The sequence below is a fragment of the Staurois parvus genome, unplaced genomic scaffold (genome assembly GCF_062004578.1).
Source record: "Staurois parvus isolate SC_StPar_1 unplaced genomic scaffold, SC_StPar_1.0 ptg000887l, whole genome shotgun sequence".
Taxonomy (NCBI): Eukaryota; Metazoa; Chordata; class Amphibia; order Anura; family Ranidae; genus Staurois; species Staurois parvus.
Window position 1 is genome coordinate 611,313 of NW_028318683.1, and position 13,900 is coordinate 625,212.

General features: G+C 47.2%; 1 protein-coding gene across 1 annotated transcript in view; it reads right to left on the minus strand.

Annotated features, from left to right (window-relative positions):
* Positions 1 to 449: 449 nt before the first annotated feature.
* The window catches only part of LOC149442413 (A.superbus venom factor 1-like), a 476,989-nt gene continuing 463,538 nt past the window's right edge, over positions 450 to 13,900 (minus strand). The window contains exon 44 of the mRNA XM_089656130.1: positions 450 to 999. Coding sequence (XP_089512256.1) covers positions 858 to 999 — 142 coding nt within the window. The 3' untranslated portion in view covers positions 450 to 857. The remainder of the gene's footprint in view (positions 1,000 to 13,900) is intronic.

The window sequence follows — 13,900 nt, forward strand, 5'->3', positions numbered from 1 at the left end:
AGTATTAACAATTAAAGAGTAGGCTTTAGTGCAATGTCCACCTTCAATCTGGCTCTGTCATCCGCAGTGAATTATTTGCTGCTGCTATGTGTCACTGGCCTTCCAGGGTGAATGACAGCCACTTCCTCTGAGCTGTAGACCGTCATGGACCTAGCCCCCTGGGGGTACATCATCTTACTGGCCTGGACTCAGAACTGCGCTCACTCATAATTAAATATGTGCCATTTAGTCCAGCAGTAAGTACTGCCCACCGCCACCTCTGAGGAGCAGAGGAATTGACTTTACTGGAGCAGCCACAAGACCCTTTGAAAACGAGAGGGGTAAGAATTGACTAATAAATGGACTTCTGTTTGAACATTTTATTATTGTTATTCCCTTATCCATAGTTCATCATGAAGATCATCCCAACTTAAATCCAATAAAGGCAAATATTGTATATTGCAAAAAGATTGTTTTAGCATGCTTTTATTGTTGAAATCATGTTACAAGCTGGATATCCATATTGATGCATAAAAGAGGCAAGTACCATCGAAAATCTATCTGAAATTGATGACATATGCCACCCTTCTATAAGAAAAGATTCTTTGGTTTATTTATTTATTACAGGTAATTATATACAGTTTCACCATCAATTTACGCAGCGCTTTACATACGGTGTACATTCACATCAGTCCCTAACCCTCAAGGGGTGTACAATCTAAGGTCCCTAACTCACATTCATACATACACATATTAGGGACAATTTAGACAGAAGACAATTAACCTACCAGCATGTCTTTGTAGGTAATATTTAGTTAATATTAGTTAATTGCAACATAATGTTATGTAAGTAACAATATGTTTAATGTTGGCGTGTCTTATGCAGAACAGCCGTGTAAATGTAGTTTTTCTTTTATATTGGAGAGATCATTGCAGAGATTTTCATACTGCTTCTCCTGACACTCTTTGTCGGTGGGCCACATCTCGATCCAGGTGTCCTTAGTGATCAAGTAGGAGTACCTGTAGAAATACATCAGTGTTAGTCATGACATTCTCATTACATGTATGGAAGCTGCTTTTATGCCTGTAGTGATTACTTTATTTTTTCAGCTCTTGTAAAAAAATATAACATTTCCTGCCTCTGATTGGCTCATTGCCTTTCTCTAAAGTTATGCAGCCACTACACTGGAGGATTTTCATTTTCACTGAAATACTTTTAAGGCCTTGAAAGTTTAGTCAGAATAATCGGGTGTTGGAACTTTTTCTTTTCTTACTGCAACACTGGGAATGATCAATTATTAATATCGAAGACAGTCCCTCAAACTTAACAGTCAACTTGGTGAAAGTCCTAGTAGGGTTTACCTATTACCAGAAACAAGTATGTAAACTCTGCAGTAATGTTAGCTCAACCCGAGCTACTGTATGTACAGTATGTGTGAAGACACTGGTTGTTATGGGAGGTGTCACTATAGACCTCTATGAGCTCCCATACTAATATCATAATGAATATCTGATCCAAGCCCAGACTCCATACAGCCTCTCTTGATGTCCATGACATTCTTGACTCTGGTGGACTAAGTCACCCACTAGCATATTATATCTCTTGAAACAGAGCTCTCTGCCATAATTCCTGGTTCTAGTGCTGACATCTTTAGAGTTTTGTATTAAGTTTGAATCCACCACTTCTCCTGTTACTTATATCTTGCATTTTATAAACAGACTTGCTTAGACAGAATAGAACACCACTAGCATGGCAGTGACAGCTGTCCAGTAGAGTTGGGCTTGATGTTCGAGTCGAACATAAGTTGGGCTCGAACATCGGCCGTTCGTGTGTTCGGCGAACACATGAACGGTAAGGTCGTTCGACGGACTCTTCGCCCGCCGTGCCACACATTGCACTGTGCCCTAACAGTGCGTTGTGATTGGCCAAAGTATTGCACTTGGACACAGGTCAGGTGCAATGCTTTGGCCAATCACAGATCATGATGATGTCACAAGGGGCTAGATCACCCGGTGAGGTCAACCGTGTGACCCAGTTCCCTTATGATGTCATCACAGTATTTAAGAACTATCAGACCGCTCAGCTGTTAAATGGCGGGAGTCAGCGTCAATAGCGGAGCGTTAATTTTTTCTCCTTTTTCGGGTTGGCGGTGGTAGCGGGCATCATGATTGACATTGGATCTACTTTGGGGGACTTTTTTTTTTGATTTTTGTTTGTAATAAAGGACTTGTCAAAGACTGTCTTCTGTCATTTTTTACACTTTCCTTTTTTTTGTGAATGAGTAGCAGTACCATGTACACCATACTCATTCACATGGGGGGACTGGGATCTGGGGGCCCCCTTGCTGAAGGAGGCTTCCAGATTCTAATAAGCCCCCCGCCTGCAGACCCCCACGACCATGGCCAGTGGTTGTGGGGGTCTGCGGGCGGGGAGCTTATTAGAATCTGGAAGCCTCCTTCAGCAAGGAGGCCCCCAGATCCCAGGCCCCCCCTTCCTCAAAGCACCCCACATGTTACGGGCCTGTGGCCTAATATGGTTCAGGAGTGGGGGGGGGGCGCTCGCTCTCCTTCCCCTTTCCTGACCTGCCAGGTTGCATGCTCAGATAAGGGATAGATTTTGGGGAGGACCCCATGCCATTAAAAAAAAAATTTGGTGTGGGGGTTCCCCTCAAAATCCATACCAGACCCAAAGGGCTTGGTATGGATGGGGGGGACCCCATGCCATTTAAAAAAAAAAAATTCAATTATCAGCAATTCTTTTTACATTCAGCTGTTAGTGGGGAATGCCACTGACAGCTGAAACATTAAAGAATGTCACCTAATAAAAGTCATGCAGTATTTTAGTGGCTGTGCAGCATCTTACCGCATACTTGGATGTGGTAAGATACTGCTTAGTGTATTGTGTCGAATGGATTTTCATTAGGTTCGAATGTTTGACTGCGAACCGAACAGGGGGGTGTTCGGCCCATCACTACTGTCCAGATTTAAGTAAAGTGACACAGATACTTTCAAAGATTGAAGGCTACTGAGGGTAGAATAGAATTTTGAAAAAAAATTGTTCTTTTTTTTTAAAATAGGTACCCTTGAAAAAAATGTTGGTGTCAGGGAGCCTCAGGTAAAATTAAAGCATAACCAGCACACAGTACATTATCATGATTAACTAGTTGAAATGGTTGAACTTTGAACTCAAAGATTTTATAGAGCAGCACTTGAAGCCCATGAAGCAAAATTGTGCAGAATGGCTTGCTTAGCTCTTGGCAGCCCTTCCAGATGATTTTATGAGGGTCAAAAGAGCCTGAGTCACTTTTTAGAAATTCTACCAGGCATACTAAGAAAAAAGGACAGGGCCTGGTGGTATTGGCAGCCAAGCTAAGGGCACCAAGGCAACAACAGAAACGGATATAAGGCAGAAACAACCCTTTTTACTAGCTTAGCTCCTTTTCCCCTAGAATATCTTTTGTAAATCTGTACCACTAAAGTAATACTGGAATCTCACTTGGGAAAGGCTAATCTACAGATGTGCTGGGAATGGTCTCTCATGAAGGAAAGACCGATATGTGTACTGGGGTGTGATTAGGGGACCATGCTCTGTTTAGGTAAACTTAAGACTGGAGGAAGAATTTCCCAGTGACATATAAAATAATGAAACCCCGATCTGTCCAGCTGTCTCCTAATCTGTCCACCTTTAGACGATCCCTTAAAACCTCTCTCTTTAAAGAAGTCTATCCTGCTTCTACCTAGTAAACTGCCTTTTATTTCCTCCATCAGCTCATCCCCCCCACAGCTATTATCGTTTGTATCACTCAACCCTTCTTCCTAGATTGGAAGCTCTAACGAGCCGGGCCCTCTGTATACTCTTGTACCAAATTGTATTGTAACTGTAATGTCTACCTTCATTTTGTAAAGTGCTGCGCAAATTGTTGGCGCTATATAAATCCTGTATAATAATAATAATAATGAAAGCATAACTTACATATTATAATATTAAAGGAAGTACAAAGAATGATTGAAGAATGTAGTGGTTAATGGAGAAAGCCCACTTACACTGATCATCAGCCAAGAAATGGCCCCTTACTTTGGTGGGTAGTGGAGTAGGGTCTTCTTATGCTGATGATCAGGGAAGGAGGACCTCATTACATTGGTGCCCAGTGGATGAAGAATCCCTTTGGATTGGTAATGGGTGTAGTGTACCGTTACATTGTTCAGTTGAGTTTTTCCCACTGACCATCAAACACAGCTGTAACAGTCACCATTGTCAGTAGTTATTTACCTGAGGGACCAGAGGGGCTCCATTTGTCCTATGTTGGCTCTGCTGAACGACATTCATATCGTAACTATGCAGGTACTATCAGGTGGAAGTTCAATCTACCTCCACTCACTGTTTAACCACCTGCCCTCCAGAAGATTTACCCCCTTCCTGACCAGGCCATTTTGTGCGATACTGTGCTGTGTAACTTTAACGGAAAATTGTGTGGTCATGCAATGTTGCACCTAAATTTAATTTATGTCCTTTATTCCCACAAATGGAGCTTTCTTTGATCGCCTATGCATGTTTTATTTTTTGTGCTGTAAACAAAATAAGACCAACAATTTTGAGAAAAAAAACTATATTTTTTTACTTTTTGCTATTAAACATGTCCAGTAAAAAAACAGTAAAAATCTAATTTCATCATAAATGTAGGCCAAAATGTATTCTGCTACATGTCTTTGCTAAAAAAAATCTCAATGCGTGTAAATTAATTGGTTTACGTGAAAGTTATAGCATCTATGAATGGCGATATACAGTATATACTGGAATATATATATATATATATATATATATATATATATATATATATATATCAGAGATCAGCAACTCATAACGGGTCTGCGGGACTGTGGCGGGAATTCTGACACTGGGGGGAACTGTCACTGACATTCCCATTAACACTACTACAGTGATCTGTGTTAATAAAAAGCACTGACACTGTACTAATTGCACTGGGCAGGAAGGGGTTAACATCTGGGGTGATCAAAGGGTTAACTGTGTGCTGTGTGTGTTTTGCTGTGTGCTGGGTGTGTGCTTTACTATGTGAGCATGCTGCTTTTTTTGCTCTGCTGGTAGAGCTATACAAAGCAACGTGCTGGAGCGGGGAATCACCGGCTGGGACGCAGTGATCAGCAGCTAAAGCCGCCAACGGCAGCGTGGGTAGGGCGCACACACGGATCAAACGCCCCCCTACCCAGAAATACAAAATCACACATATATACAGTATATATAGTGACAGTATGAACGGCAAAGTGATGAATGGATGATATGTGTCACCTCGCATGAGGTCATACTGTGAGGTGTAAGGTGGAGTCCACTCCGGGTTTTCGGGCCCACAATGGCAGAGGTGGTTCCGGACCGGAGTTTGTGCTCCACTGATAACCACCAACAGGTGGTATAAAGGAGGCAGGGCTGGAGCAAGGAGTTGCTCGTGGCCTGGGATTCTGAGAGAGGTGTGTGTGTGTGTGTGTGTGTGTGTGTGTGTGTGTGTGTGTGTGTGTGTGTGTGTGTGTGTGTGTGTGTGTGTGTGTGTGTGTGTGTGTGTGTGTGTGTGTGTGTGTGTGTGTGTGTGTGTGTGTGTGTGTGTGTGTGTGTGTGTGTGTGTGTGTGTGTGTGTGTGTGTGTGTGTGTGTGTGTGTGTGTGTGTGTGTGTGTGTGTGTGTGTGTGTGTGTGTGTGTGTGTGTGTGTGTGTGTGTGTGTGTGTGTGTGTGTGTGTGTCCTACAAGAAAAGGTTTGCTTTTGTTTTGTTTGGGTGACAGGGAGAAGCCCTTCACTTCTGAGAGAGGAAAAGTCTCCTGTTTAGTTAGTGCCTGGATGGCAAGGGTTTATTTTGATGTTTTGTTTATTTTGATATTTTTGCAAACCTTTTAATAAAACTGACAACCAGTCAGATTTTGACAAAAGCCTGCTGTGCGGTCTACCTTTTTCCCAGGGAAGGAGATCCCCCACCTGAGCTAACCCCACATATGGTGGATTTGGTGGGCAACTTCCTGAGCAAGTGGGAAGATGGAGGAAGTTATAAGAGCCTTGCTGCAGGCCAACGCAGCACAACGGGATGCGAATTGCCGGTTGTCGGAAGCCCAACAAGCACAACATGAAGCCCAACAAGCACAACATGAAGCCCAACAAGCAGACCGAGAGCTCCTTAAGCAGATAGCCCAACACCTATTGGAATTAAAGAAGGAATCTGCAGATCCGCTGCCAGTGGAGCAGAAAATGGCGCGGGCCAGCCATTTTTTGCAAAAGTTGACACCTGCGGATGATGTGGAGGCCTATCTCACAACTTTTGAAAGGGTTGCTGTTCGGGAAGGATGGCAAAAAGTGCAATGGGCAGGACTGCTTGCACCATTTCTGACGGGTGAATCCCAAAAAGCCTATTATGACCTGGAACCAGGGGATGCCCAGGACTATGAGAAACTGAAGGCTGAGGTCCTTGCACGCCTGGGCGTCACCATTGCAGTCCGGGCTCAACGGGTGCATCAGTGGCATTACAGGGCTGACAAACCACCCAGATCCCAGATGTTTGATTTGATACATCTCACCAAGAAGTGGCTCCAGCCAGAGGTATTGTCAGGCCCTCAGATTGTGGAACGTGTGGTCATGGACCAATATTTACGTGCGCTCCCTGCCACTTTGAGGAAGTGGGTTGGCCATGGAGACCCTAAATCTGCAAATGAGCTGGTGGACCTGGTGGAGAGATATGCAGCCGCTGAGGACTTTTGGCACTCACCTGGGCCGTACCCCAAGGTCACTAGGGGTGGAAAACTATCCGGAGGATCCGGTAAGACTGTTCCATGGGTCAAAGGCTCAGGGAAGAATGATAAGACTATTGTGTCAGATAATGAGACTGTAGGCTTAGGACCTAGAGACTGGCCAAATAGGTCAGGAAGGTCCCCAAAGCCGTTTAGAGGTTTAGGTACTGAACATAAAAAATGTTATCGGTGTCATGCGTTAGGTCATATTGCTGCAAACTGTCCTTTAAATGATGAACCTATGCAATGTGAAAATGCTTATTTAGGAAAACGCATGTCTCTGTTTGCACAGGTGGTATGTACTGCAGCATGTCAGAAACGCATGGAAAAGCAAATGTGTGTGATCGCAATTGATGAAAAGCCAGTAACTGCTCTGCTAGACTCGGGTAGTGTTGTGACCTTAGTTAAAAGTGATTTGGTAAACCCTGCAAGCTTACACCCTAGCACGATTGGCGTTATTTGTATTCATAGTGATACATGTAATTACCAGACTGCTATAGTGGAGATTGATACTCCCTGGGGCCCGGTGACCCATTCAGTGGGAGTGGTGCCCTCTCTGCTTCATGAAGCCATAGTGGGGAGAGATTTTCCCCATTTCTGGAGGTTATGGGACAAGGAGAGGTGTCAGGAGGACAGAGCTCCCCCTGCTGGGGAAACACCTGAAACGCCTGAACGCACTCCTGACCCCTTTGACTGCAGAGTGGAAGTGGAAACTGTGGGTGTGTCCGAGGAAGGCATAGATCTTTTCCCTTTCTCTGTAATGGCTGGGGAGCAGGAGGAGTTGGATCCAACCCCAGACACTGAGGATATGGAACAAGAGATGATCGCTGGCTGTAGTGAGAGTGGACAGAATGTGGTGCCTGACTTAGAGGTCAGAAAAGAGGATTTTTGTACAGAACAGCTGAAAGATTCCACACTTAATAGAGCCCGTGAAAACATTAAAATTAGAGATGAGCGAATCGAAGTATCCGAAGTGGAATTGGAGTCGAATATCGGAAAAATTTCGATTCGTGCCGAATCCGAAAAATAGCCTAATTCGGACGCGCGAATCGAAATTTTTCAGAAAATGGCGGCTGACATGTGCGGCGACGGAGCGGGGATGTCTGGGAAGGCGCGCAGACAAGGCGCGCTGACCCATAATGCATTCCTCAACTACATGTGATCGCATCAGCCAATCAGCAGCCAGCCAGCCAGCACTGTGTAATGGTCGAGCTATAAATAGCGGCCATTTTGGAATTCTTCATTTGCCTGCAGTTATTGAACAGAGGCAGACCGCTCTGTATAAGGACAGGGACAGAGTTAGGGCCACAGAAACGATAATTGGGGACAGAGAAAAGTTACTTAGGGACAGAGAACCATTACTCAGGGACACAGACTTGTTAATGAGGGCCACAGAATCGTTATTTAGGGACAAAGAAACGCTAGTTAGGGCCACAGAATTCATAATCAGGGACAGACAGAATTGTTACTCAGTGCCAGAGAATTGTTACTTAGGGCCACAGAAACGTTATTAGGGCCACAGAATTGTTACTCAGGGACAGACAGAATTGTTACGGAGTGCCAGAGAATTGTTACTTAGGGCCACAGAAACTTTAATTAGGGCCACAGAATTTTTACTCAGGGACAGACAGAATTGTTACTGAGTGCCAGAGAATTGTTACTCAGGGACAGACAGAATTGTTACTGAGTGCCAGAGAATTGTTACTTAGGGCCACAGAAACTTTACTTAGGGCCACAGAATTGTTACTCGCACAGACACAGAATTGTTACTCGCACAGACACAGAACTGTTACTGAGGGCCACAGAAACTTTACTTAGGGCCACAGAATTGTTACTCGCACAGACACAGAATTGTTACTCGCACAGACACAGAACTGTTACTGAGGGCCACAGAACTGTTACTTAGGGCCACAGAATTGTTACTCGCACAGACACAGAATTGTTACTCAGGGCCACAGAACTGTTACTTAGGGACAAAGAAACGCTAGTTAGGGCCACAGAATTCATACTCAGGGACAGACAGAATTGTTACGGAGTGCCAGAGAATTGTTACTCAGGGCCACAGAAACTTTACTTAGGGCCACAGAATTTTTACTCAGGGACAGACAGAATTGTTACTGAGTGCCAGAGAATTGTTACTCAGGGACAGACAGAATTGTTACGGAGTGCCAGAGAATTGTTACTCAGGGACAGACAGAATTGTTACTGAGTGCCAGAGAATTGTTACTTAGGGCCACAGAAACTTTAATTAGGGCCACAGAATTTTTACTCAGGGACAGACAGAATTGTTACTGAGTGCCAGAGAATTGTTACTCAGGGACAGACAGAATTGTTACCGAGTGCCAGAGAATTGTTACTCAGGGACAGACAGAATTGTTACTGAGTGCCAGAGAATTGTTACTTAGGGCCACAGAAACTTTAATTAGGGCCACAGAATTTTTACTCAGGGACAGACAGAATTGTTACTGAGTGCCAGAGAATTGTTACTCAGGGACAGACAGAATTGTTACGGAGTGCCAGAGAATTGTTACTCAGGGCCACAGAAACTTTACTTAGGGCCAGAGAATTTTTACTCAGGGACAGACAGAATTGTTACTGAGTGCCAGAGAATTGTTACTCAGGGACAGACAGAATTGTTACGGAGTGCCAGAGAATTGTTACTCAGGGCCCCAGAAACTTTACTTAGGGCCACAGAATTTTTACTCAGGGACAGACAGAATTGTTACTGAGTGCCAGAGAATTGTTACTCAGGGACAGACAGAATTGTTACTGAGTGCCAGAGAATTGTTACTTAGGGCCACAGAAACTTTACTTAGGGCCACAGAATTGTTACTCGCACAGACACAGAATTGTTACTCGCACAGACACAGAATTGTTACTGAAGGCCACAGAACTGTTACTTAGGGCCACAGAATTGTTACTCGCACAGACACAGAATTGTTACTCGCACAGACACAGAACTGTTACTGAGGGCCACAGAACTGTTACTTAGGGCCACAGAATTGTTACTCGCACAGACACAGAATTGTTACACAGGGACACAGAACTGTTACTGAGGGCCACAGAACCGTTACTTAGGGCCACAGAATTGTTACTCGCACAGACACAGAATTGTTACTCGCACAGACACAGAATTGTTACTGAGGGCCACAGAACTGTTACTTGGGGCCACAGAAACGTTAATCAGGGACACAGAATTGTTACTGAGGGCCACAGAACTGTTACTTAGGGCCACAGAATTGTTACTCGCACAGACACAGAATTGTTACACAGGGACACAGAACTGTTACTGAGGGCCACAGAACCGTTACTTAGGGCCACAGAATTGTTACTCGCACAGACACAGAATTGTTACTCGCACAGACACAGAATTGTTACTCAGGGCCACAGAACTGTTACTGAGGGCCAAAGAACTGTTACTTAGGGCCACAGAATTGTTACTCGCACAGACACAGAATTCTTACTCGCACAGACACAGAATTGTTACTCAGGGAAACAGAACTGTTACTGAGGGCCACAGAACTGTTACTTAGGGCCACAGAATTGTTTCTCGCACAGACACAGAATTGTTACTCGCACAGACACAGAATTGTTACTGAGGGCCACAGAACTGTTACTTGGGGCCACAGAAACGTTAATCAGGGACACAGAATTGTTACTGAGGGCCACAGAACTGTTACTTAGGGCCACAGAATTGTTACTCGCACAGACACAGAATTGTTACTCAGGGACACAGAATTGTTACTCAGGGACACATAATCGTTTAATTAAAGAGTATGTCAGACAACATGCAGAGGAGTGGCAGAGGAGGCAATGTTTTAGGAGCGAGCAGACGTGGCAGCAGAGGAAGGGGTCGAGGCAGCACTATTCGCAGCCAGAGGCCAGTGCTCCCGGTGTCATCCAGCGGTCGTGTCTCCACCGACAACCCTGCCGTCGTCGATTGGTTGGCTCGGTCGTCTTCCTCTTCCCAGGTCACCTCTGACACCTACAGCCAACGGTCGGTGGGTACGTCAGACACAACCGTTAGTTGGCATGGCCCGGGACCAAGCCCACTGAAATCACGTGTCCTCTACCTGCCCCTGTCCTTTGGTGTTCCCTCACCAAGCGAAGTATCGCATGCTGTGGGCTCAGCCCCACTGTACAGTGAGGAAGAGCTAACAGAGGGCGGTCAGGAACGGGGGGAGACATCCGCCTTTTCAGCAGCCAGGCGAAGAAGTAGTGGCGAGGAGAGTGGCTCGGTAGCCGGTCTAGAGACAGGTCTGTCTCCTGACCCAGACGCAGCCGAGGGGGCTAGTAGTGAGGCGGAGACCCTACTTGATGATGAGGAGGTTGATCGCACTTGGCAGCCTCGTCGTCATCAGGCAATTTCTTCCGCATCATCAGGAGAAGAGGGTGGCAGCTTGGCAGCGAGCGAAACAGTCGGTGGGTTGCCCAGGAGACAGCAGCAGGGTCGCAGCAGTGTCAGTGGAGCCAAACGGCCACGGAGTAGAGCACCAGCTCCACTGCAGCCTACCACCACGGCCAGTAGTGGTGCCGGTGTGCACGGAGGAAGCAGCAGTCAGCCAGTGAGGAGTATCGGGGGCAAAGTTTCCTACTCGGCGGTGTGGCAATTTTTCGTCAAGCCGCCCGAGGAAGTAAACGTAGCCGTATGTCGACTATGTGGCCAGAAAGTCAAGCGTGGCCAGGGGGCCCATGTTGGGACTACAGCGTTGCGGCAGCATATGCAGCGTCGCCATTTGGTGGCCTGGGAAAACCGTGATAAAGATACGGCGGTTCTGCCCGCCCCAGCCCCCGCTCCATCACCCGCTCCGTTACTTGCTCCGTCACCCGACGTCAATCGCCCTCCATCAGCCAGTCAAGGCTCCAACACCTCTGCTGAGGGGAGTTGTCGCTCGTTGGCATCTTCCGCTCGTTCAGATGCTCCTTCTCCTGCTACTCCTCTTCACGGATTCCGTCAGCAGTCTTTCTTGGAATCCGTTTCCAAGAGACAACAGTTTGCGAGCACGCACCCGACGGTGCAAAAGCTGAACGTCCTCCTGTCCAAGTTGCTGGTGCTGCAGTCCCTCCCTTTCCAAGTGGTGGACTCAGCACCTTTCAGAGAAATGATGGCTTGTGCCGCGCCGCGGTGGAGAGTGCCAAGCCGTCATTTCTTCGCCAAAAAGGCAGTGCCAGCCCTGCATTCACATGTAGAAGACATGGTGGGCCAGTCTTTGAGCATGTCGGTCTCTGCCAAAGTGCACGGCAGCGCCGACGTGTGGAGCTGTAACTATGGTCAGGGACAGTACATGTCATTTACGGCCCACTGGGTGAACGTGGTGCCGTCACAGCCGCACCAGCAACTTGGACAGGTCACGCCGCTTTTGCCTCCACGTTTGCACATCCTTGGTCCGGCAAAGATGTCCGCCTCTACCACCTCTTCTTCCGCCGTGTCCTCAGCCGCCACCCCCGTGCCAAGTCCCATTACCCGACCGGCATATCACATGTGCAGGGCGCAACGGTGTCACGCTGTTCTGCACCTGGTATGCCTTGGCGAACGTAGTCACACAGGGGAGGAACTTCTGAGTGTAATGAACAGAGAAATCGACAGATGGCTGTCTCCGCGCAAACTGAAAATCGGAACCATGTTGACCGACAACGGAAAGAACATGGTGTCTGCTCTGCGTCAAGGAAGGTTGTGCCATGCGCCATGCATGGCTCACGTGTTCAATCTGGTTGTCAAGCGGTTCTTAAAATCCACCATCCCACTGCAAGACATCCTTAAAATGTCACGTAAACTTTGCATGCATTTCAGCCATTCCTACACCGCAAAGCACACCCTCCTTGAGCTGCAGCGGCAGAACGGAATTCCACAGCATCGCCTGATCTGCGACGTTGCAACAAGGTGGAATTCAACCCTACACATGTTAGACCGCCTTTACGAACAGCGAAAGGCCATCACCGATTTCCTGATGTTACAAGCGGATAAAGGTACTCCCCTGTGTAACTTCGATGTCAGCCATTGGCAGCTCATGCGTGACACCTGCCGCTTGCTCAGGCCCTTTGAGGAGGCCACGCTATTCGTGAGTCGGCAGGACTATGGGATGAACGACGTCATTCCTCTGTTGCACGTCCTTGAACAAATGCTGTTAACAATGGCTGGTCAGGGTGCGGTAGACGTGGCGCACAGATCTCAACGCCACATGACCCCTGTGGGGGCAGGACAGGAAGAAGAGGAGGAGGTAGAGGAGGACATTGGTGCTCAGGAATTATTGAGTGAAATGGGTGGTTTTTCCACTCAGCGGACAGGAGTGGAGGAGCAGGAGCATCTGGTAGAGGAGGAGGAGGAGGAGACAGAGGACCCAGACGCACCGTGGCAGTATGCTGTGGAGATGGAGGCAGGGAGTCCCTCGCATTCCTTGGCACAAATGGCCCATAGCATGGTCGGTTGCTTGCGTAGCGACAGCCGAATAATAACCATCAGACAGAGGGATGACTTTTGGCTGTCCACCTTGTTGGACCCTCGCTACCGTTCCAAAATGGTGGCCTTTTTCACACCTGCTGAGAGGGAGGCCAAAATAACGTACTATAAAAACCACCTATGTAGTCAGTTGGTCTCTGCCTTTGTGCGCCAACGTCCATCCTCAGACACTGTGGGCCCTGTGCGCTCGCGTTCCGCTGCCATGGCAGCAGGGGAGGGGTGGGGTGGTAGGAGCAGTGGCAGCTCCACCAGCAGCGGCTGCCTCAGTCTGCAGTCGATGATGAGTAGCTTTCTTCACCAGCGCAGTGAGGAAACTACTAACCAGCCGCAGCAGCAGCAGCAGCAGCAGCATCAGGTGGACCTGGAGCAGGACCTCAAACAACAGGCTTGGGCCTACTTGGACAGCACCCTGCCAACCGAGGTAGACAATCCCCTTGACTACTGGGCAACGAAACTTGACCTTTGGCCCCAACTAGCTGAATTTGCCCTTGAAAGGCTGTCATGCCCGGCCAGTAGCGTGGCATTGGAGCGCGTGTTTAGTGCGGCAGGAGGTATTGTAACTCCGCGGAGGACACGACTGTCCACCCAAAGTGTGGAGAGAGTCACGTTTGTGAAAATGAATCAGGCGTGGATTAGTCTGGATTTCAAACCACCAGTTGTTGACACAACTGACTAAATCCGCC